Source organism: Citrus sinensis, chromosome 3 (assembly GCF_022201045.2).
Source record: "Citrus sinensis cultivar Valencia sweet orange chromosome 3, DVS_A1.0, whole genome shotgun sequence".
Taxonomy (NCBI): Eukaryota; Viridiplantae; Streptophyta; class Magnoliopsida; order Sapindales; family Rutaceae; genus Citrus; species Citrus sinensis.
This window is the reverse complement of record NC_068558.1, coordinates 8,033,031-8,056,651: the sequence shown is the minus strand read 5'-3', so window position 1 is coordinate 8,056,651 and position 23,621 is coordinate 8,033,031. Positions and strand designations below refer to the sequence as shown.

General features: G+C 34.6%; 1 protein-coding gene across 1 annotated transcript in view; it reads left to right on the top strand.

The window, feature by feature from the left end:
* The first annotated feature begins 3,924 nt into the window (after nucleotides 1-3,924).
* LOC102616786 (DExH-box ATP-dependent RNA helicase DExH14) overlaps nucleotides 3,925-23,621 on the top strand; it is a 41,096-nt gene continuing 21,399 nt past the window's right edge. The window contains exons 1-12 of the mRNA XM_052438636.1: nucleotides 3,925-4,263; nucleotides 5,143-5,204; nucleotides 5,316-5,490; nucleotides 5,779-6,229; nucleotides 6,334-6,399; nucleotides 6,533-6,637; nucleotides 6,735-7,031; nucleotides 13,033-13,149; nucleotides 13,231-13,290; nucleotides 14,053-14,124; nucleotides 14,218-14,334; nucleotides 14,430-14,591. Of these exons, the coding sequence (XP_052294596.1) occupies nucleotides 4,154-4,263; nucleotides 5,143-5,204; nucleotides 5,316-5,490; nucleotides 5,779-6,229; nucleotides 6,334-6,399; nucleotides 6,533-6,637; nucleotides 6,735-7,031; nucleotides 13,033-13,149; nucleotides 13,231-13,290; nucleotides 14,053-14,124; nucleotides 14,218-14,334; nucleotides 14,430-14,591 (1,794 nt within the window). The 5' untranslated portion in view covers nucleotides 3,925-4,153. The remainder of the gene's footprint in view (nucleotides 4,264-5,142; nucleotides 5,205-5,315; nucleotides 5,491-5,778; nucleotides 6,230-6,333; nucleotides 6,400-6,532; nucleotides 6,638-6,734; nucleotides 7,032-13,032; nucleotides 13,150-13,230; nucleotides 13,291-14,052; nucleotides 14,125-14,217; nucleotides 14,335-14,429; nucleotides 14,592-23,621) is intronic.

Below are 23,621 nucleotides of genomic sequence, written 5' to 3'. Positions count from 1 at the left end.
AAAAATAAATTAATTTATTTTTTATTCTGAAAGAAAATTGAATTTAATACTTAAATAAATTATTCATTTAATAATTTTTGTACCCGTTTTGTAATTTATAGTTTTATTTAAATTTTGACTAAAAATATTTTTTAAGAAAGTAATAAGAATTTAGATTTTGGAGATAAAAATTATATAATGAAAATAAAATAATTTAAGATTTTATGACTTGTATGGATTTTTATGAATAGAAACTTAAAAGAAGTATTCTTTTTAGGGTATAATTTTATGGCTACGATGTTAATTTTAATTTATAGATTCCATTTTTCAAAACCCTTCAATAACGACACGCAATAAATAGGCCAATTCTGCAGCCTTTTGCTCAATTTCTTGCGGAGTCAAATTCTCATAGGTATGATTATTTTATCAATTTAGTTAAGGGTAATTTGCGAAATAAAATTCTAAAGGAGTGTTTTGAGGATTTTGGAAGGGTGTTAGAAGCTCCACTCTTGGTAAAAATTCATTGCAGATTAGGTTTACTTAAAAAATATGCTGCGATGTATTTGAAAACAGTAGTGCTACACATCTCAAATTTTTTATTTTAAAATGTTATTCTAAATGATGTATCATTAATTGAGTGGTTAATAATTCTTTACAAGATCCAAGTGAATTAATTGTATTATCTCACCAACCAATTGATAAATAACACATCATTTGAGATAATTTTTTAAAATAAAAAATTTAAAATATGTAACATTACTCATTTGGAAACTCTTTCAATATTAGTTTTTATGCCCATTTCTGCCTAACGTACAAAGTTAAAAAAAAAAAAAAATCCCTATTTGAAGTTTGAATGATGTGAGGGGTGCATGTGCCATGTGGTACAAAGTACAAACCCAGCTGCCGTTTATTTGTTGTTGTTGTTATTTTATTATTATTATTTTAAAGCAAATGCATACTTGAATTGCAATCCATAATCAAAGAGATGAAATCAGCTCAACAGGCCAAATTCTCAAGCTAGACAAGACAAGGGAGGGCTTAGAAGTTGAATTTTACCATGTATGAAGAAAATATTATAAGAACCCGGACATGTACGCCAAAGTTGAAAATTGTTTCGCGTTTCCGTTAGCGGAACACTTTTTTTTCATCGTGATATCAAGTTCCGTACATGTTTGAAGAATTGCATATGTGTATTGAAGAATTAACGTGTATGTATTTTGTACATTTGTACGTTGTCCATATCTATAATTTCATTTAATTGTCTAATCACTAACGTTTCTCATTTGATTAAAATAGGTCATGTAAAATAGTTTTTTTTTTCGCCCTTTTCGGACGGAATTTGAAATTTCATTAACATAAACACAGAACTCATTTGTAACTTGCACTACTCAAATATTATATGTAGGAGTACATTGAACCAATTTAGTCAGATGACATACAGTCTCGTTATAAGATTGCCGAGTAAAAACCACTTTGAAAGAGTTTTTAAGAGAGGGCAAGACTTTTTGAATTTAAGAGATTAAAGACCCAATTGATATTGTAGTGAAATGGCTAGTTTTTAAGTTATAGTCCTAAAGTTTTTAATAAACACTTATAACTGTTTATTCAAAAGTTAAAGTAATTTTATTTCACAAAAATATGTAAAATATTTGCATTATCTCTATAATTTATCAAAAATATAATTATATTTTTGAATTTTTAATAAATATTTAAATTCCATTACAATAAAAAAACAAAAACCAACAGTGATCGTCACCTGCCAAAAATTTCGAAAAAATAAAATCTACCGAATGATTACATTGTCGGCACCTTCATAATCCTTTTCTTGCGATCTATCCAACGGTGCAATTACCAGTGCCAAACGATCATTAGAGAAGGAGTAGTTGTCGCCCAAATCCGTGGCCTCACTGTGAAGTCATTGTTAGAGGTGAAGATTTACAGTTCACCACCACCTTTTAAACGGTAGATTCTGGAAGGGCGGCTCTTCCAATTGAGGGTAGAAGTACACCTTGACTCGCCGCCATTTAATGGCAACATCACGGCGAGGCCACAATTTTGAGTGGCGACAATACTGTCTTTGATGGTTTTTTGAATTTAGTGATTGTATTGTTGAATAGATTATGGAAAACAGAATCCAACGATGCCTAATTTACTGCCTTTGAGGTCACATCAGCAATTGTCATTGGCCGAAAGTTTGCGATAGCAAAATAAATTATAATGATTTAATAATTGATTTAAATAATAACTATTAATTTAAAAATTAATACATTGATTTAATAATTACATAATTTATTAAATTTAGTTTAATAAAAATTTATAGGGATATAATCATTTTATGACTAAAGTTATTCTGACATATTATGTCAGTACCACGGTTTGGCGAATATAGTATTTTAGCACTAAATGTTTGCGATATTATCAATTTACTACCATTCCGTTAAACAAATTAAAAATTTGCTGATGTTTTGCTGATGTCATAAGGGCATCAAAAACATTTTCTATTGAAGCCAAAAAACTCTATTGCAAGTGTAAAATGAACAATAAAACAAAGAAAAAAAATTCAAGGGAAATAATTAGAGAATTAAGAAATTGATAACCCTAAAATTGACCCCTCTCTCTCATTAATTTTTTTCCTTTAATTAAATTGTTATTGTTTTTAGTTGTGATTAATACTTGAATTTCATAGATTATAATAATAATTTTGAAGCATAATTTTTTTTTATTATTTTTGTTATTTGTCATGATTTTGCATATTCTTTATTATTTTTATTAATTAGAAATTTCAATTGTTTTCCAAATCTTATTAAATTGTTATTATTTTTAGTTGTGATTAATACTTGAATTTCATAGGTTATAATATTAATTTTGAAACATAAATTTTTATTAATTGTTCTTTGCCGTTTATCGTAATTCTACATATTATTCATTATTTTTTATTAATTACAATTTTTAGTTGTTTTCTAAATCTTATTTTTATTAATTATTTCTTTTATTTCAAAGGGTAAAATTATCTTTTATTCTCTTAGCGGTAAAATCGACTTTTAACTCATTTTATATTAAACATTAACATTTTTCTAACGGAATGGTGGTAAATTGATAACAGCGCAAAACGTTTGATGCTAAAATGTTATGTTCACCAAACCGTGATACTGACATGATATGTCAGAATAACTTTAGTAGTAAAATGATAATATTCCTAAAGTTTTATTAAAGACTTTTACATCATAACCGATGGTATTTACCAAACATTAACCGACTTTGATTTTACAGCTACGACTTTGATCTCCTTTGATCTCCAGCAGCTACTACAACTTTAAAGCTGTTTCACCTAAATCTCAAACAAGCTCTAACTACCCTACCTCCCATCTGCTTGCTGTGAAGGATCAACAGCAATAGCCGCAAAGAGTACGATAGAACTCCCCAGTACAGTCATTCGCGAAGTCCCCTCGAGGACGGCTCCTATACAATTTTTTTGAGAGCTAAAGAAGCATCTACGGGTAAAAGCATCGTCTCCATATAACGGCTTGCCACCTACACTCTGCCATCTGTTCCAAGTTCAAAAACCTAGGTGGTAGTATCTTGATCAAACTATAATAAAATGAACCGCATTGAAACAGGATCTGAATCAATTATAGCTGGAATCAGCAGTTTCCAATGCAAGTAGAACTATAATTAAGGAAATTATAGATGCTGTTTGTCAAAATTATACTTGAAAAATTTGTGACCAGATAATCAGGAAATCATTGAAAATGTAACTTAATAGAATACATTAAAAAAAAGAAAATTTAAATGCCTGAAGCAAAGAGCTGTCATCAATCATAATGGCCCATCCCATGTAACTTTGGTCAACACTAAGCCCAAGCCCATTATTGGGCCGGGGCCGGGTGACCCGAAACTTTTATATACAGAAACGGGCGCCCAAAACTCATCCCCAGACTTCAGATGAATCAGATCGTCAAGAATCGATCTTGTTGTATTTAATTGGTCCCCAAGTTTCTCCTCTCTCCTCTACTGAATACTGATCAGCCAAACAAAACCCTCCCTGGGTTTAAATATAAAGCCGTTACAGCAACGATTAAAAGCAAAACCAAAAAATCAGAAAAAAAGGAAAGAATATATAAATTAAAATCAAAATAAAGAGAAAGTAAGCAAGAGGAAGAAGAGCAAAGAAAGAATGTTGCTACAACTTCCTCGCTTGACAAATTCTCTGAGAGAGCCGTTCGATATCGACCAGGCCTATCTCCAACGCAAATCGATTCTCCAGAATCTTCAGAAGCCGCGCAAGTAGAATTCAGAAACTCCTCCCTAATGTTTACTTTCACATTTAATTCAATTTAATTTTTCAAATAATTTTTTTTTTCCCTTGCTGTTTGGTGACGTGATAACGGAATTACATAAGTTCGACGTCAAGAAAATAATTAAATGGATTCTCTTACATAATTGAATTTTTTTTTTTTACATTTAACGATTCTTTTATTTATTGGTTGCTGAGAAAATGCAAGAAAAGGAAAAGATATAGTATTTCGATGTCAAGAAAATGAAATTTGTCAATCAAATGGCTTCTTGTTTATTTTGTTTTTCCTTCATTTCTAGCTTTGATTGTGGAACTGGTATAGGTACGTTTTAATTGTTTTTTAATCTAAAGATTCATTTAGTTACTGTTTGATTCCAAGGAAATGTTAGAAAACAAAGAAACCCCAAGAATATTAAATTTATTAGTTAAATGGCTTCTTGTAGGTTTTTCTTTCTTTTGCTCTAGCTTTCACCGTGGAACTGCTAAATGTATTTTAGCGTTCTACTTCTTTAATTTAATGATTCTCTTACTATGGTTTGGTTGCCTGGGGAAGATAGGAAAATAAAGAAATCTGACATCAAGAAATGAAATTTGTTATTTAAATGGCTTATTGTTTGTTTTTCCTTTTGTTATATAGCTTTGATGATAGAACTGCTATTTACGTTTTTTTTTTTAATTTACAACAAAGATTTATTTGGTTACTGTTTGGTTGCCAAGGAAATGCAAGAAAATTTGAGAAATATAGAATTTCAACTTCAAGAAAATGAGATTTACTAGTTAAATGGTTTTGTTCTGGCCTTAAGTTTAAAACTGCTGTGTCAGTGATATTATAGAAATACTTTCTAAAAGCTCCTAATTATTTGATTTAGTACCACAAACTCGCTTGATGAGTCAGAGACTGCACGAAAGATAGTATATCGATGGGAAGAAGGTATTGTAACACCTTAATTACTTACAGTGTTGTCAATATGTTGTGAAGATGTTTGTATTGGTTGAAATTTGATTCTTACTTTCCGATTTTGAACTGAATGCTGTGGAGTAGCTTCAACCGAAGTGCGACAAGTTTACAAACAATTTATTGGGGCGGTTGTGGAATTTATTGATGGAGAAATGCCTTCTGAAGAGTTTGGTGAGATTGCATTGTCTGCTTACCATCTTTTTGGTAGGCCAGCAGAGGAGGAGGATAACAGTGTTAATAGAAACATTGTTGAGAAGAAGTAAGTATTTAATTTTCGAACACTCGATGCTATGACTATGATCATTTTGATGGCAGTATAGGTGTATTTTTATGCAATTGCATTGGGTCATATTGTTGTACCATTATGGTAATGCACCAATTGATTGAGGACTTTGCATTATCTGGTGTAAAATGTGTGATTTGTGTAATGCATGTATTGGAAATGCTGGTTGATATGTTACAATAAAGCTGGCTTCTTTAGTTTTTAGATGTCTTACATTTGATACTTTCCAGATTTGTGATTGAGCTAATTGATGCTGGAATGCAGGTCAAAAATGCAAACATTAATTGGTCATGCTGTTTCTGACGCGAGCGTGTATAAAGTTGCTTCTCTAGCACAAAGGCTTTCTAAATTGCAGCCTAGTGAACATAATGTTACTCTTTTTTCAGAAAGCCTTGGGAATGGAAGTAGTGATGATTTTGAATTTGGCTCAGATCTCGTTTTTCAAGCACCTGCTAGGTTTCTGGTTGATGGTTCTTTCGAAGATGGGGCATTAATGGGTGATGAAAGCATTGCACCTTCCTCATTTCATGACGGCTGGTATGATGGTAGTGATTCTATGGATTATAATTCTGCTGCTGATGGACGAAATTTCAATTTAAGTTGGTTAAGAGATGCATGTGATCGGATAGTTAGACAAAGTATTTCACAGCTTTCTCGAGATGATCTAGCAATGGCCATTTGTCGAGTACTTGACTCAGACAAACCCGGCGAGGAGGTACTAGTTGATAGTTATTCTTCTTAGAAGTTTATTGGTGCAGCTGTCAACACATCTTTCACGAAAAATATGTTGTTAGTAATTTTGTAAATCCTTTTGTGTAGATAGCTGGTGATTTATTAGATCTGGTTGGTGATAGTGCATTTGAAACTGTTCAAGACCTTATATCGGTATGAATGAGTATTACGTTCAAGTTTATTATATTCATCTGTTAATAGATTCAAAGGATCTATTTTTTTTTTCTAATTTCATTAAATACCTTTTTTTTGGGATTATAATTGATACCTGCATCCTACTTTCCAGCATCGAAAGCAACTTGTTGATGCCATACGTCATGGAATGCTGTTACTGAAATCTGAGAAGACAGCTTCAAATTCTCAATCACGCATGCCTAGTTATGGAACACAGGTATATCTGGATTATCCCTCAAAAAGAAACAGCTTTGGCATTGAGTTTTGAGTCACCAAATGCTCCAACAAGTAGTCACTTGCTGCTCCTCTTTTAGGTTACTGTTCAAACAGAATCTGAACGGCAAATTGATAAACTTCGGCGCAAGGAAGAGAAGCGACATAGACGTGGAACTGAATATGCAGCTGAGAATGATGTGTCATCTACAAGTTTTTCTTCTTTAATTGAAGCAAGTGAAAGGAAAAATCCATTGGATGGTTTGATTGGATCTGGCCAAGGGTCCATGGCAGTTACTGCTCTTCCTCAAGGAACTGTGCGAAAGCACTTGAAGGGCTATGAGGAGGTTATTATCCCCCCAACACCTACGGCACAAATGAAACCTGGAGAAAAGCTGGTACCTCCCATCTGATAAGATATTATTCCTATCCTTAATGGTTAATAATTGATAATTTTGTCTGTTGATTCATTTTGACATGTTACAGATATGCTGATCAATTTGTTGACCAAGATTGCTCAAAAAAAAAAAAAAGGAAATAGAAAAAGACAAAAGAGAACTTGTTAGGAGAACAAAATAAAAAAAAAAAAAAAAAAAAATAAAGTTAAAGATAAATGGTCAGTAAGCACTTCTTTCATGCGAATGTAATTGTAAATATTTAGAGTCTGAAAAATACTATTTTCCTTATTTCATTCATTCTACAAGTTACACTTAAATAGAATGTAGAAAACAAACTCCTAATAGCTGAAAAATCCCCTAATTGTAGGATACTTATCTGAACTTGAATTTAAAAAAATGATTATCGAAAACTTTATTCCGATAAGACTTTAAAACTAAACTAATTATCTAAAACTTTATTCTGATAAGACTTTCAAACTAACTGAAAAATCCTAACCTCTTGACACTCCCCCTCAAGTTGGTGCGTAGATGTCAATCATTCCCAACTTGCTGACAAGATGTCCAAAGTTAGTTTTGAGGAGTCCCTTGGTTAGGATATCTGATGTTTGTTGTTTTGTTGGAACAAACAATAGGCAGATAATCTTATTCTCAAGTTTCTCCTTGATGAAGTGACGGTCAATTTCAACATGCTTGGTCCTATCATGTTGCACTGGGTTATGTGCAATACTGATTGCTGCTTTGTTGTCGCAGTATAACTTCATAGGTAGAACTATAGGTCTTCTCAAATCCTCTAGAACTTGTTTCAGCCACAATACTTCACAAAGCCCATGTGCCACAGCTCTAAATTTAGCTTCAACAGTACTTCGTGCAACCACATTTTGTTTTTTACTCCTCTAAGTCACTAAATTACCCCATACAAAAGTGCAATAGCCAGTAGTAGACTTCCTGTCTGTAACTGAACCTGCCCAATCAGCATCAGTGTATACCTCAATACCTCTATTCTCTGTTTTTCTAAACAAAAGTCCCTTTCTTGGAGTACTTTATAGATATTTGAGAATTCTGTAAACAGCTTCAAAATGTTCTTCCCGAGGATGATGCATGAAGCGACTTACTATACTGACTGCAAAGCGATGTCTGGTCTAGTATGAGACAAGTAAATAAGTTTTCCCACCAAATTCTGATATCATCGTGCATCCACTAAGGCTTTTTCTCCTTCACCTAGTTTTAGATTGTACTTCATAGGTGTATCAATTGGTTTGCAGCCACTTATTCCAGTTTCCTTCAATAAATCAAGGATGTATTTCCTTTGTGAGACAACTATACCTTTCTTGGAACGAGCAACTTCCATTCCAAGAAAGTATTTCAAGGCACCTAAGTCCTTGATTTCAAAATCAGTGGCTAGGCTTTGCTTTAATCTGTCCATTTCAACTAAATCATCTCTAGTAAGAATAATGTCATCCACATACACTATAAGCACAGTGATTTTACCTTTAGCTGAAACTCTAGTGAACATTGTGTGATCAGCCTGACTTTGTCTGTAACCTTGTCTATTTACAGCTGTAGTAAATTTCTCAAACCAAGCCCTAGGCGATTGTTTGAGACCATATAAGGACTTTTGCAACTTGCACACATTTGACCTAAATTTTTCAAAGAAACCAAGAGGAGGATCCATGTATACTTCCTCTTTTAAATCCCCGTTGAAAAATGCATTTTTCACATCCAATTGTTGTAATGGCCAATTTAGGTTTGTAGCAATAGACAAGAGAACTCGTACCGTGTTTAACTTTGCTACTGGTGCAAATGTCTCTGAATAGTCAATCCCATAGGTTTGAGTAAACCCCTTTGCCACTAAGCGAGCCTTGTATCTCTCAAGTGAACCATCTGAATTGTATTTGATAGTAAATACCCACTTGCAGCCAAGTGTTGACTTCCCTTTAGGCAAATTGACCACCTTCCAAGTCTGATTCTTCTCAAGAGCATTCATCTCTTCAAGGATAGTTGCCTTCCATTCAGGTACACTTAGAGCATCCTGTACATTCTTTGGAATTTCTACACTAGAAAGTTGTGAGGTAAATGCATAGAAAGGAGGTGATAGGTTGTGATACGAAACAAAGTGAGACAATAGGTATTTGGCACAACTTCTAGTGCCTTTCCTAAGAGCAATAGGTATGTCCAGATCACTAAAAACCTGAGAATTTGAATTTAACTCACAAGAAGGATTAGAATTAGAATTACTTGAGGAAGAAGAAGTCTGATTTGACCTTGGATTGGAATCATGGCCTTGCTGCAAAGTAGGGTTCTCTCTTCTTTGATTAGTACCCTTTCTTGAGTAAACATTAAACTCAAATTGTTTATTACCCTGTCTTGCACACAAATCTGGTTCTAATGGCACATTAGAGGGCTGTCCAGGTTGATTAGCATTTACATTATTAGATTTAGTGAGGTTTTCTTGTGGTTCGGGTGCATTATGTTCTAATATGGGATCAAGAATGGTAGAACCAGGTATAGCAGTGTTTGGAACATGTACGACAATATTAGGTTCAGGTATGGTAGCCTCGAGACTTTTTTCTGGACGGAGTGAGTCTAGCACAGAAGAAATTGAAGGGGTTTCTAGGTGAATAGTGTTAAAGATAGAATCTTCACTTCTATTCTCCCCTTGAAGATGATTATCTACATAATATCTTCGTTTTTCAAAAAATGTAACATCCATGGTAACAAACATTTTTTTAAAAATAGGATCAAAACATCTATAACCCTTTTGTGTAGGAGAATATCCAACAAAAATGCATTTTCTAGCCTTTGGAGCAAGTTTGCCCCGATTCTGGTTGTGAATATGGACAAAAGCAACACAACCGAATATTTTGGGCGGAAGTGACTGAAATTCTTGAGGTAGAGAAACATTGATTAAAGAAATCAGATGGAGTTTGAAATTGTAGAACTTTTGAAGGCATTCGATTATTAAATAGGCAGCGGTGAGTACAGCTTTCCCCCACAAATACATAGGAACTTGAGTTGTAAAAAGTAAAGGTCTAGCAACTTCAAGGAGATGCTTATTTTTGCGTTCAGCAATTCCATTTTGTTGGGGGGTATCCGTACATGAACTTTGATGAAATATGCCATTTTCCACAAAATAATCTCCCAAAAACTTGTTAAAGTATTCTTTCCCATTGTCAGTTCGGAAAACTTGAATTTTAGTTTGAAACTGAGTTTGTACCATGTTGTTAAAAGTTTTAAAAATCATTCCCACATCTGATTTTTCCTTCATTAAATATACCCAAGAAATACGGGTATGATCATTAATGAAGGTAATAACCCATCTTTTTCTTGTTAATGTAGAAATTCTATTAGGTCCCCAAACATCACTATGAATCACAGAAAAAGGTTTTGAGGCTTTGTAGGGTTGGGAAGGAAATGATGCACGATGATGTTTTGCTAATTCACAAATTTCACATTTAAAGGAAGAAGAACTTTTATTAGCAAACAAGTTGGGAAATAAATATTGCAAATACTGAAAACTAGGATGGCCTAACTTAAAGTGCCACAACAAAACTTCATTGTCATTATTAACAGCAGAAACAGAATTGAAACAAGTACGTGGAGGTTGTCGTCTCAAACTTGGTACTTCTTCAAAGAAATACAGCCCCCCACTTTGTCTAGCACTGCCAATCATCTTCCCCGAGGTCAAATCCTGAAATTCACAATGATTTTGGAAGAAATTAGCACAACAGTTCAGGTCAAGAGTTAATTTGCTAATAGACAAAAGATTGCAAGATAGGTTAGGAACATGCAGAACATTATGAAGAGTGAGAGTGGAAGAAAAAATGATAGACCCTTTTCCAGCAATAGCCGAAAGGGATCCGTCAGCGATCTTAATTTTTTGATTTCCTGCACATGGCTTATAGGCAGAAAACAAAGATGGAGAGCCTGTCATGTGATCGATTGCTCCTGAATCGATAATCCAAGAACAAGGATTCGAATGATGACAAACAAGGGCAGCAGAAAGATAATTACCTTTTTGAGCTAATGAACAAGAGGGAGTAGATGAATTGAAGGATGAGGATTGAAACAATTTATACAAGTGCTCTAATTAATCCTTGGTGAAAGGTGATGACTCTGAAGAACCTGATTGCTCTTGATCTGAAGTAGCTTGGAAGGGCTCGTCCATCACCTCCTTGTTTCTTCTTCACATGAGGAGGCTTGCCATGTAGCTTCCAGCAAGTTTCTCTTGTATGCCAAGACCTTTTATAGAAGTCGCATAAAGGTTTCTTTGAATTCCTTTGATCTCCATCAGGTTCAGGTGCCTTTGAAACAAGAGCAGAACTCTCTGAACTCTCTACTTCTCTGGTGGCTTTAACATCATTAAGCATGACATTCCGTCGTGCTTCTTCGCTTCTTACCTCAGAAAACACTTCTCGAATAGATGGAAGGGGTTTCCTGCTCAGAATTCTGCCTCTCACTTCGTCTAAATCACGGTTTAGCCCAGCCAAGAACACATATACTCTGTCATTTTCCAACATCTTCTTATACCTTACACTATCACTCGAACAGTCCCACTGCTCATCATAGCAGAGATCTAATTCCTGCCAAAGGATCAACAGTTCATTATAGTAAGTTGTGACCTCCCGATTGAGTTTATCAACCACGCAATAACCATCGAATTTGCTGATCTCCAGGTCGGAAGAGAAGGATCTCCAGCAGCTGGTTTTGTTACTTCACCAGTCAAATGCCCCAGCTTTCCCTTTACATCAATTACCAACTTAACGCTGCAACAGCGGCTGAGGAGTTCTGGTGTTACTATCATCATCTTCGGCGGTAGATGCCGATGAGCTCTTTGTAGCTCCAGTCATGGCAGTTTTCACCACTGAAAAATAGACCTCTAAATATTCATAGCTCTGATGCCGTGTAAATATTTAGAGTCTGAAAAATACTATTTTCCTTATTTCATTCATTCTATAAGTTACACTTAAATAGAATGTAGAAAACAAACTCCTAATAGATATCCCCTAATTGTAGGATACTTATCTAAACTTGAATTTAAAAAAATGATTATCTAAAACTTTATTCCGATAAGACTTTAAAACTAAACTAATTATCTAAAACTTTATTCTGATAAGACTTTCAAACTAACGGAAAAATCCTAACTTTTTGACAGTAATTATTGGTGTAGTACTTGGTTGCCAGTTTGTTTTAATTATGTTTAGAAACTATTTATTTAAATGACGTTTGTAAAGCTTTAGTTAGTACCATATAAAAGAAGAAATGCCTACTAGGTCCGTGAATTTTGAAATGTTTATTTTTATTATGTAGAATTGAACTTTGAAATGTTGAAGGACCTTGAGGGGATCTTTTGTTTGCATTATCTCTGGACCTCGGGGATTTAGGGTATTTTCCAACATGGGTGTTGAGCACAATATTATGTTGGCCAATCTCTATAAATTCTGAGCCTTACTTTAAATAAACTGTAGTATTGAGCCTATATCTATTACAAGGGGAAATTTGCCATTTTTTCCTTCTCTTTTTTCCTTAAAGAAACAAAGTAAATTCTATCAGCGATGACAAATGGTTAAGTGCAAGAAGCAAGATTTATGTAGAGCTTTATGCAGCAGGAAATTGGCATCTTTAGCCAAAAATGGGCATTAAGGAGGAGATTTTGTGCATGTTTATCTGTTTTTTGACATCATGTGAATCTCACTTCAAAGTTGATTATTTTAGCCTTGCTCGCCAATTATATATAGAAGGTTTACCTGGAATTTATATTACCTGTCAGCTGGGGCTTAGGGATAATACTTTCATTTGAGACAAATTGCCTAATAGATTGCAATAATATGTTACCACCTTCTTTATAGTAATGAGATGTTGGTCAAATGTTTAATGTATTGTTATGTGATTACTTTTTGCTGAGTTTTTGTAAAGCTAGTCAGCCCATTGCTTGTTTTATTATCGCTGTTACTTGCTGAGCTTGATGCTTCTCTGACTGCATTTCTTCACTGTAACATGTCAGATTGAGATAAAGGAATTAGATGAGTTTGCTCAAGCTGCTTTTCATGGCTATAAATCGCTGAACCGCATTCAGAGTCGGATATTTCAAACTGTTTATTACACAAATGAGAACATTCTAGTGAGTCATCAGCACTGTAGTTACATATTAAACAATAGTGGTATGAGGGATTTAACCAATCTGATTTTCATGCATTTACAGGTTTGTGCTCCAACTGGAGCTGGCAAAACAAATATAGCTATGATTTCTATTCTACATGAGGTGTGCAATCTCTGGGTGTACCAGAAACTTTCTGTCTTTATTTGTGATCTGAATTTCTCTTCTCTTCTTTTCTTTATTTATTTTTGTTTGATTTCGGATGGAAGACTCTTTATTGTCTTTGTTGTATGGTTTCTTACTGGGTTTTGTGTTTACATTCAGTTATGTGGAGTCGTTGTCTTTGCATATGTATAGGCAGAAATGAAGTTCCATTTTTTCTTTAGTTATCTAAATCTACTAACTAAAACAAGGGAAGTTTTTGGTTATTTTATTCTACTGGTGTGGTGATTGATATTTAGATCATTTGCTCTATTGTGGTACTGTAACATGTGATATTTTCAGTCTTAGAAATAACCGTATGTAGCCTTCCGAAAAAATGAGAGGCTATATGCTGCAGGGACAGGAGTCCAATGTTGTATTGTGAGCTCTTTTGCCTGATTTCATTTGGATATATAAAATTATATTGGCTTTAGGTTTGTGGAACTTTTAAACTAAAATCTCTCTCTCTCTCTCTGTCTGCCTTTATTTTTTTCAAAAATTTTATAAGGAAACTTTTCAGCTGAAATAAAAATGAGGAATTTGATATCATATCCAATCAATAGTGGCTCTGCAATCATGGATATTGAAGTTTCGTTTTAGGTGTAGGTGTTGAGATCGCTAGCTTTGTATTTGATCACATTAAGTTATAGAATTTATCTTTATGATATTGTAGCATATGATGTATGTGAGAAATTTATGAGGTCAACGAAAGATGTTCTTTTGCAGATAGGACAGCACTTTAGGGATGGATACTTACATAAAGATGAATTTAAGATAGTTTATGTTGCCCCTATGAAGGTAAAACCCAGTCGTACCGTACTTTGGATCCTTTTTATGTATATGGGATTCTGGGTAGATAATAATTCCTTATTCTATGCGTTGATTTCCTAGGCATTAGCTGCAGAGGTCACAAGAACATTCAGCAGTCGTTTGTCCCCACTAAATATGATTGTGAGAGAGCTTACTGGAGACATGCAACTTTCTAGGAATGAACTTGAAGAAACTCAGGTTGCTTGTCAAATTAAGTATGTTTTGTCTTGTTGTGACTATCTGTAGTATTAATGCTTCACCTCAACTTTCTACATGTACATTTTGTGAATCAGATGATAGTGACAACACCTGAGAAATGGGATGTTATTACTCGCAAGAGCAGTGACATGTCCCTCTCAATGCTGGTGAAGCTCTTAATTATTGATGAAGTGCATCTTTTAAACGATGACAGAGGCCCTGTTATAGAGGCACTTGTTGCTCGGACCCTGCGTCAGGTATATAATTTAATTTATCTCTGATTACTTTATTTAATGGTTGTCGGTTGTTTGATCTAAGCTGGAACCATTGTAACTTATGGCTGTGATGTTGACTGCCAAATTTGTTCTTGCTTTTACTCCCAGATTTTGATGACTATTTGACATTTGAAGCCAAGAATCCACATGCCTTTATTTAACCATTTCTCCTTTCTGCCAGCTTAGAGAATTCAGATATTTTAGATATGTAGCTTGGCTATTCTGAGCATTATTTTGTTGTTTTCACTTCATTGGGAGTGTTTATATAATTCTGTTCTTGTTTTTGGTTGGTAAGGTATGAGAAATTTAGATTATTGATGATATGAAAGTTTAAGGTACAGTAGTGTATGATGTATACATACATACATACTAAAGAGAAAATACCTTTTATTTCTCAGCTTATTTTATTTACAGTAATACATGAGTATTATATAGATTAACTTAACTACTAACACGTAACTATTAATTAGTCTAACCACTATCTACTGACACTCAACCACTAATAGTAGTTAATTAACAACTGTTGACTAATTGAAGCTACATAACAACTGTTATATTTACAGTTCCCAACATAGCACTTTCCAGCACTCCCCCTCAAGCTCATGCAAAGATACTTTGCGTTCCAAGCTTGCTGATTAAATGCTGGAACATGGTAGTGGGTAGTCCTTTTGTAAGCACATCTGCTAGTTGACTCTTGGAAGGAACATATGGAATACAAATTTTCCCCGAGTCAAGTTTTTCTTTGATGAAGTGTATCAATTTCAACCTACTTAATCTAGTCATGTAGAAAGGGTTGTGAGCAATACTTATTGTGGCCTTATTGTCACAATAAAGCATCGTAGGACTTTCTGTCTTGATCTTCAAGTAAGATAGAATTGTCTTTAACCACGATAGCTTACATATACTCAATTTCAACCTACTTAATCCAGTCATGTTGAAAGGGTTATGAGCAATACTTATTGCGGCTTATTGTCACAATAAAGCATCGTAAGACTTTCTGTCTTGATCTTCGAGTCAGATAGAATTATCTTTAACCACGTTAGCTTGCATATACTGTGTGCCATGGTGCGAAACTCTAACTATGAACTAATGCAAGCCGCCACAAGTTGTTTTTGCTCCTCCAAGAAATTATGTTTCCTCCAATAAATTTACAATACCTGGTAGTTGACCTTCAGTCTATCTTAGATCCAGGCCAATCTGCATCTGTGTAAGCTTCTAGTTGAAGTTCTTCTCCCTTGTGAAATAGAAGCCTTTACCTGGTAATCCCTTCAAATGCCACAAAATCTTATAGATCGCTTCAAGGTGTGACTTTAGAGGAGCATGCATAAAGTAACTAATTATACTCACGGCATAAGCAATGTCTAGCCTTGTGTGAGATAGGTATGAGAAAAAATATTGGGAAGATATTTCTCATTCATAGGAGTTGCAATCTTTACATTATATACTAGTCTGACTAGGCTATATAAGGAAGCTATAGGAAATTAAGAAAAAATAAGCTATACAAGGAAAGAATAAATATATGTACACAAAATTAGGCTATAATCTCTGACTTTCAACACTCCCCCTCAAGCTGGCTCGAAGATATCTGTCATTCCCAGCTTGGAATTAGTGATTGAAAAACTTGTTTTGATAATCCCTTGGTGAGAATATCAACTACTTGCTTTTGAGTAGTAACATATGGAATGCTTATTAGACCTCTCTCTAGCTTCTCTTTATAAAGTGCCTATTAATCTCAATATGTTTTGTCCTATCATGTTGGATTGGATTGGATTGGATTATGAGCAATGCTAATGCCAGCTTTATTATCACAATACAGTCTCATTGACCCAGCTTTCCACACCTTCAACTACATTAAAAACATTCTTAGCCACATAAGCTCGCAAATCCTCAATGTCATTGCTCTAAACTCAGCTTCAGCACTTGATCTTGCAACCACTGGTTGTTTCTTACTTCTCCAAGTAACTAGATTTCCCCCAACAAATGTACAATAACCCAATGCTGACTTTCTGTCAACAAAGGATCCAACCAAATCTGCATCTGCATATGCCTCAACCCTTAGGTGATTATTCTTAGAAAATAAAATGCCTTTTCTTGGAGATGGCTTCAAATATTTCAGTATCCTAAACACAACTTCCATGTTCTCTATATTAGAAAAATGCATAAATTGGCGCACAACACCTGTTGCAAATGTAATGTCTGGATTAGTATGACACAAATAGATTAACTTTTCAACTAACCTTTGGTATTGTTCCTTATTAACCAAATTGCTTTTAGTAGTTGCCCCAAGTCTATGATTGGATTCTATAGGAACATCGCTAGGTTTGCATCCTAACATCCCAGTTTCTTCCAAGAGATCCAAAATATATTTCCTTTGTGACAAAAATATCCCTTTTTGAGACCTAGCCACTTCAATTTCGAGGAACTATTTCAGAGAACCTAGGTCTTTAGTTTCAAACTCTTTGGTTGACAACATCTTGAGTCTTTCAATTTTATCTCTGTCATTTCTAGTCAAGATGATATCATCCACATACACGATAAGGACAGTGAACTTATCTTCTTTACCATGCTTAAGAAACATGGTATGATCACTATGGCTTTGTTGATATCCACATTTGAGAATAAATCTTCCAAATCTGTCAAACCAGGCTCTTGGTGATTGCTCGAGCCCATATAAGGACTTTTTTAGCTTGCAAACTTTTCTTCTTCCAAACATAATACCTCTTCTAAATCTCTATGGAGAAATGCATTCTTCACACCTAGCTGTTTAGTGGCGATTCTAAATTTGCAGCAAGTGACAGTATGTCCTGAATAGAGTTCATTTTTGCAACACGGGCAAATGTCTCTTGGTAATCAATTCCATATGTCTGAGTATACACGAGCAAATGTCTCTTGGTAATCAATTCCATATGTCTGAGTATATCCCTTAGCCACCAGCCTAGCCTTGAATCTTTCAATTGATCCATCAGCCTTATGCTTAACCGTAAATACTGATTTACAACCCACGGTTTTCTTTCCAAAAGGCAAGTCTGCAAGAGCCCAAGTTCTATTTTTATATAATGCTCTCAGTTCTTCATGAATCGCTTCTCTCCACTTTGGATTTGCAAGAGCATCCTGTACTGTTCTAGGAATAGTTACATATGATAGATTAATAGCAAAAGCTTTAAACAATGGTGACAATCTATGATAATAGGCAAACTTAGAAATAGGATGTTTAGTACCAGTTCTAACACCTTTTCTATGAGCAATAGGCAAATTTAAATCTAAATCAAGTGATGGAAGAGAATTTAAATTCAAACTCAGATTGAACAGTACCTGTGTCTTCCAACAACTCTATGTTCGGTTTAGAATTTTGGCAGTCAGGAGATGTACAAACTGTTTTATTTCGTTGAGAATACACCTTTAGCTTTTGAGCATCCTCTTGATTTTGTGAGGTGGATGGTTGAATTTGTGAAGACACTTGCTGGTCATCACTTGGGTCAGGCTGTTTCTGTGGGAAAGAACAATATTGTTCTTGCTGGTTGTTATTGAAAGGTGGCAGATTTTGTGGAGAGCAAACTATCAAAGGAGGAGTTGAATTTTTGATATTATCTTTGAAATATAGCTCATCTGGGTGTGTGGATTTTGGAAAAATTTTAAAAAGCTGATCTTTAATATTATATTCCTCCCCCTGCAGAGAGGTTTTGGAGAAATAAGGCTTGGTTTAAAAAAAAGTCACATCCATGGTTACAAAATATTTCTTAGTTGGAAGATGAAAACACTTGTACTCTTTTTGTGTAGGAGAATAACCCACAAACACACACTTAAGAGACCTAGGATCAAGCTTACTTTTGTTATGATTCTTATCATGAACAAAAGCAACACACCCAAAAACCTTAGGAGGAAGAGAAGTAAAGGACTGAGACATGGGATAAAGTTGCTGAAGAAGTTTGATTGGAGTTTTAAACTTCAAAGCACTAGTAGGCAATCTATTTATGAGATAATAGGCAGTTAAAATTGCTTCACCCCAAAAATAATTTGATACCCCCATAGTAAACATCAAAGATCGAGCAACTTCTAGTAAATGTTTATTTTTTCTTTTTGCAACTCTATTTTGTTGGGCAGTATCAACACAAGAGGATTGATGAATAATTCCATTCTTAGTTAAATAATTTCCCAACATAGAAGAAAATTTTTTTTTGCCATTGTCAGTTTGAAACACTTGAATTTTTACTTGAAATTGGGTTTGAACCACTTTATAGAAGATTTAAAAAATTTTAGAATCTTCAGATTTTTCTTTTAATAAATATACCCAACAAACTGAGTGTGATCAGCAATAAAAGTGACAAACCACTTGGCTCCAAAATTATTGGGAAAACAGAGGGGACCCTATACATAACTATGTATAAGAGAGAAAGGTTAGGAAACTTTATAAGTTTGGGCAGGAAAATGAGTACGATGATGCTTGGACAATTCACACAATTCACATTTAAAATTAATGTCACTTTTATTCTTAAACAATGTCGGGAACAACATCTTTAAATATGAAAAATTTGGATGTCCTAATCTGAGATGCACCAAATTAATTTCATTCTCACTAGGCACTTGAGAAACAATTTTGTCAACTAGTCTTCTTTCTTGTACACAAGTCCTGAAATTCATAAATTGAAGGAGAAAATTTAGCCATTCAGTTCAAGTCTTTTGTAAGTTTACTGACAGACAAAAGATTACAAGACAGATTAGGGACATGCAACACTGATTTTAAGATCAGTTTTTTAGAAATTGAAATTGAACCTTTTCCTGCGATTGAAAAAAGAGACCCATCAACAATTTTCACCTTTTGTTAACCAAAAAGAAGTTTTTAAGTAGAGAATAATTTGGACAAACCAGTCATATGATCAGTTGTGATGAAGAGTAGGAATTCATATTATACTAGGATTAGTTTCCTTATTAACTAAAGTTTAAGACTTTTAAATTCCTTTCTAATTTAGAATTTTGTTTCCCTTTCAATTTAGGATTTTGTTTTACTTCATGAATTAGGATAATTACTACTACTATAAATAGCTCCCTCTTGTAGCCTTTGAGGGCAGAGAATTTTGAGTTTAATAATATTTCAATTTTCAAATCTCTTTGTGAGTATTTGAACAGTTAATTCTCGGTATTCTGCGGCATCAACGAGTCTTAACCCCTAAATTCGCGGTATTCTTTTGAATCAACGTGAATTTAATTGTTCTTTTGTTCCGGTATTCTCTAGAATCAACGGAATATTTTGAACATTAAACTTACGCTGCATCAAGTTGCCCCTGAATCAATGATCTAAGGGCAAGAAGTATTTGAGAAGATGCTGAAAGCATTTAGAAAATTACCTGTTTGGGCTAGATTAGCAGAAGGTGTTTGACTCATGAACCTGACAAGTTGCTCAAGTTGTTCCTCAGCGAACATATTTGATCCTTGATTCCCTGAGTTTGCATTGGCATTATCAGTTGCAGCTTGAAAGCCTTTTGAATTTTGTCCAAAAGACTTGGTACCCGTCCCTGAGTTTTGAGGCCTTCCATGCAGCTTCCAACAAAACTCTTTGGTATGTCTCGGCTTATGGCAATAATCACACCAAAGTTTATCCTTGTCATTTTTCTTCTTGCTCATATATTTTTGTTCACTTACCAATGCTGAATCAATAGCACAAGTAATCAAGGCAGAATTATCAGTATTAGAACTGTTCATCATTACCTTTCTTCTACTTTCTTCCCTTCTCACATATGCATAGACTTCCCTAATTGCGGGAAGAGGTTCTTTGTTTAGTACTCGTCCTCTAACTTCATCTAAATTTGGATTCAAACCAGCCAAAAATTCAAACACCCTCTCCTTCTCTTGTAATCTCTTAAATCTTTTACTGTCATCTCCACACTTCCATTCTCCATCATAGTACAAATCCAATTCTTGCCATAAGCTATTCATGATATTGTAATATGCAGCCACAATGTCACTTCCTTTTTTGGTTTCATGAATAAGACACTTAAATTCATACAAGTGTGCAGTATTTTCAAGATAAGAATATGTCTCTGTGGCTGCATCCCATAAATTTCGTGCTGACGGTAAGAAAAGAAACACTTGACTAATGTGAGGATTCATTGAATTAATAAGCCATGACATTACCATAGAGTTCTGTTCATCCCAGATTTTATACGAAGGGTTGTCAGCCTCTGGTATGTCTATTGACCCATCAAGATAGCCCATTTTACATTTTCCCTTCACATACAACTTCATAGACTGTGACCACTGTAGAAAATTTTGGCCATTCAATTTGTGAGTTGTAATATGCAATGACGGATTTTCAACAGAACTATTGGCTTGAACATGTTTAACGTTGATGCTAGAGCTGAATTTGCTCCCATCTGACATTTTAAATCAGAATTTTAAAATCACATAACAAGATAAAACCCTAAAGGTATTGGCGGCTGAAAATTTGTTGACAAAAAAAACTTGTGTAGAAACCCTAACTTGGGCTCTGATACCATGAAAAAAAATATTGGGAAGATATTTCTCATTCATAGAAGTTGCAATTTTTACATTATATACTAGTCTGACTAGGCTATATAAGGAATCTATAGGAAATTAACAAAAAATAAGCTATACGAGGAAAGAATAAATATATGTACGCAAAATTAGGCTATAATCTGTGACTTTCAACAAGGTAGATAAGTTTGCCCACGATTCTTTGATATTATTCTCTGCCCATAGGTTCTTCTCTTTCTATTAGTTCTCCAAGTCCATGATTTGCATTAATTGGAGTATCAATTGGTCGACAACCAGTCAATCCGACTTCTTGTAGTAGATCTTGGGTATATTTCTATTGAGAGAGGTGGATTCCATGTTGTGACCTAGCTACCTTAATTCCCAAGAAATATCTCATGTTTTTGAGATATTTAATTTCAAATTGGTTTGCAAGATTGGCTTTTAAACGAGCTATTTCATCGTGATCATCATCTGTCACAATGATGTAGTCTACATGCACAATCAAGGCTGCAATTTCCTTTTTCATTGCATTCTTAATGAAAAGAGCGTGTCACCTTGACTTTGGAAATAGCCCCAATTTCTTATTGCTCTATTAAACCTCCGAAAACATGCTCATGGTGATTGCTTCAAACTATAAGAGGACCTTTCCAACTTTCATATTTTGTTTCTTCTCAAGTTCTCACGGTATCCTGTGGAATATCCATGTAGACTTCTTCTTCCAAGTCTCCTTGGAGAAATGCATTCTTCATATCCAATTGGTACAACGACCATTCCTTCATTGTTGCCAAGGACAACAAAATTCAGATTGTGTTAATATTTGCCACAGGTGTAGATGTCTCATAATAGTCTATTCCATAAGTTGCGTGTATCATTCGCACCCAGTCTTGCTTTGTATTCGTCCAATGACCTATTAGCCTTGTATCTTATAATGTAGATCCACTTGTAACCAATAATTTTCTTATCTTTGGGTAAGTCCACAATCTGCCATGTCTGGTTTTTCTCTAAGGCTTTTAGTTCGTCATTTAGTGCCTTTTTCCATGGCTTTTGAGGTTAAGGCCTCCTGAACAAATGTAAGAACTGTTTGGGACAACAGAGTTGTGAGAAAAGCATTATATTGTGGAGAAAAGTTTTGCAAAGACACAAAATGAGACATAGGGTGTTGGGTGCAACTCTGAACCCTTTTTTTTAAAGCAATAGGTAAATCAACATCATCTTGAGGAAGAGAATTAGGAATGAGAATTAAAGCATTGTTTTCATTACCTGATTCAAGGTTAACAATTGGAGTATGGGAAGCAGTGACAATCCTTTTCCTCTGGAATACGTTCGTAGAGTGGGTGTTTTCTGAGCCTCAATATCTATCTTTGCATCTGTTGTCAGTTAAGAGGGTATTTTAGGTGGAATAATACACTCAGGTTGGTTGGAGTGGTGGCAGTTAAGCTGAATTGTGGTCTCAAGTGGAACAGTAAAAGAAAGATCCTTTGTGGTAGGATCTCTAGTGGCTGTTACTTATGATTCCTCAGTGACTGACTCCACGCTTGGAGGGTCCTTTGTGGTAGTATCCTTAATGACTTTTACTTTTAATTCTCCAATAGCTGACTCCATGTTTGCTTTGTTACTTGGCTGCACAATGTCCTTCACATTCCAATCCCACCTATCTTCCTCTTTTGTTAAGTCACTCCCCCTAAAGATAGGTCTTACTAAAGTAATATTGACTTTCCACAAAGGTTACATCCATAGTAACGTATGTCTTCTTTGTAGGAGGATGATAACATTTGTACCCCCTTTTTTTGTTGGAGAGTAGCCTAGGAAAACACACTTCACAGATCCAGGATCAAGTTTACTCCGTAAATGGGGTTGAACAAGAGCATATGACACACAACCAAATACCTTTAGTGGTAAAGATCCAATTCCCTGAAAGCTTGGAAACAATGTTAGAGTTTCTTCACAAGGCTTTGATTAACAAGAACTTTGGTTGGCATTCTGTTGATTAGGCAAGTTGTAGTAAGAGTGGCATCCCTCCAATAGCATTTCGATTCTCCAACTTGGAGCAAAAGGATCGAGCAATTTCAAGGAGATGTTTATTCTTTGTTTCAGCATCACCATTTTGTTGAGGTGTATCAATGTAAGTTGACCGATGTAGAATGCCCTTATCTGATAGGTATGTCTTGAGTTCTTGATTAAAGTATTCTTTTTCATTGGTAGATCGCAGAGTCTAGATATAGACCCTTAACTGATTCTTGATAAACTTATGGAATGAAGGAAAACTGGATGAAACCTCTGACTTATTTTTCATAAGTAGACCCATATGATCCTGGTACAGTCATCAATAAAGGTGAAACCACCGAAGGCTAGAAATATTGGTAAAACAGGATGGTCCCCATGCATCAGAATGAACTAGACTAAATGGTGTAGAAGTCTGACTCTCTTCTATTGGAAAAATAAAGCAATGATGTTTAGCAAACATACAAGATGCACAATGTGAACTGTTAGCATCTAATTTCTAAAATAACTTGGCAAACAATT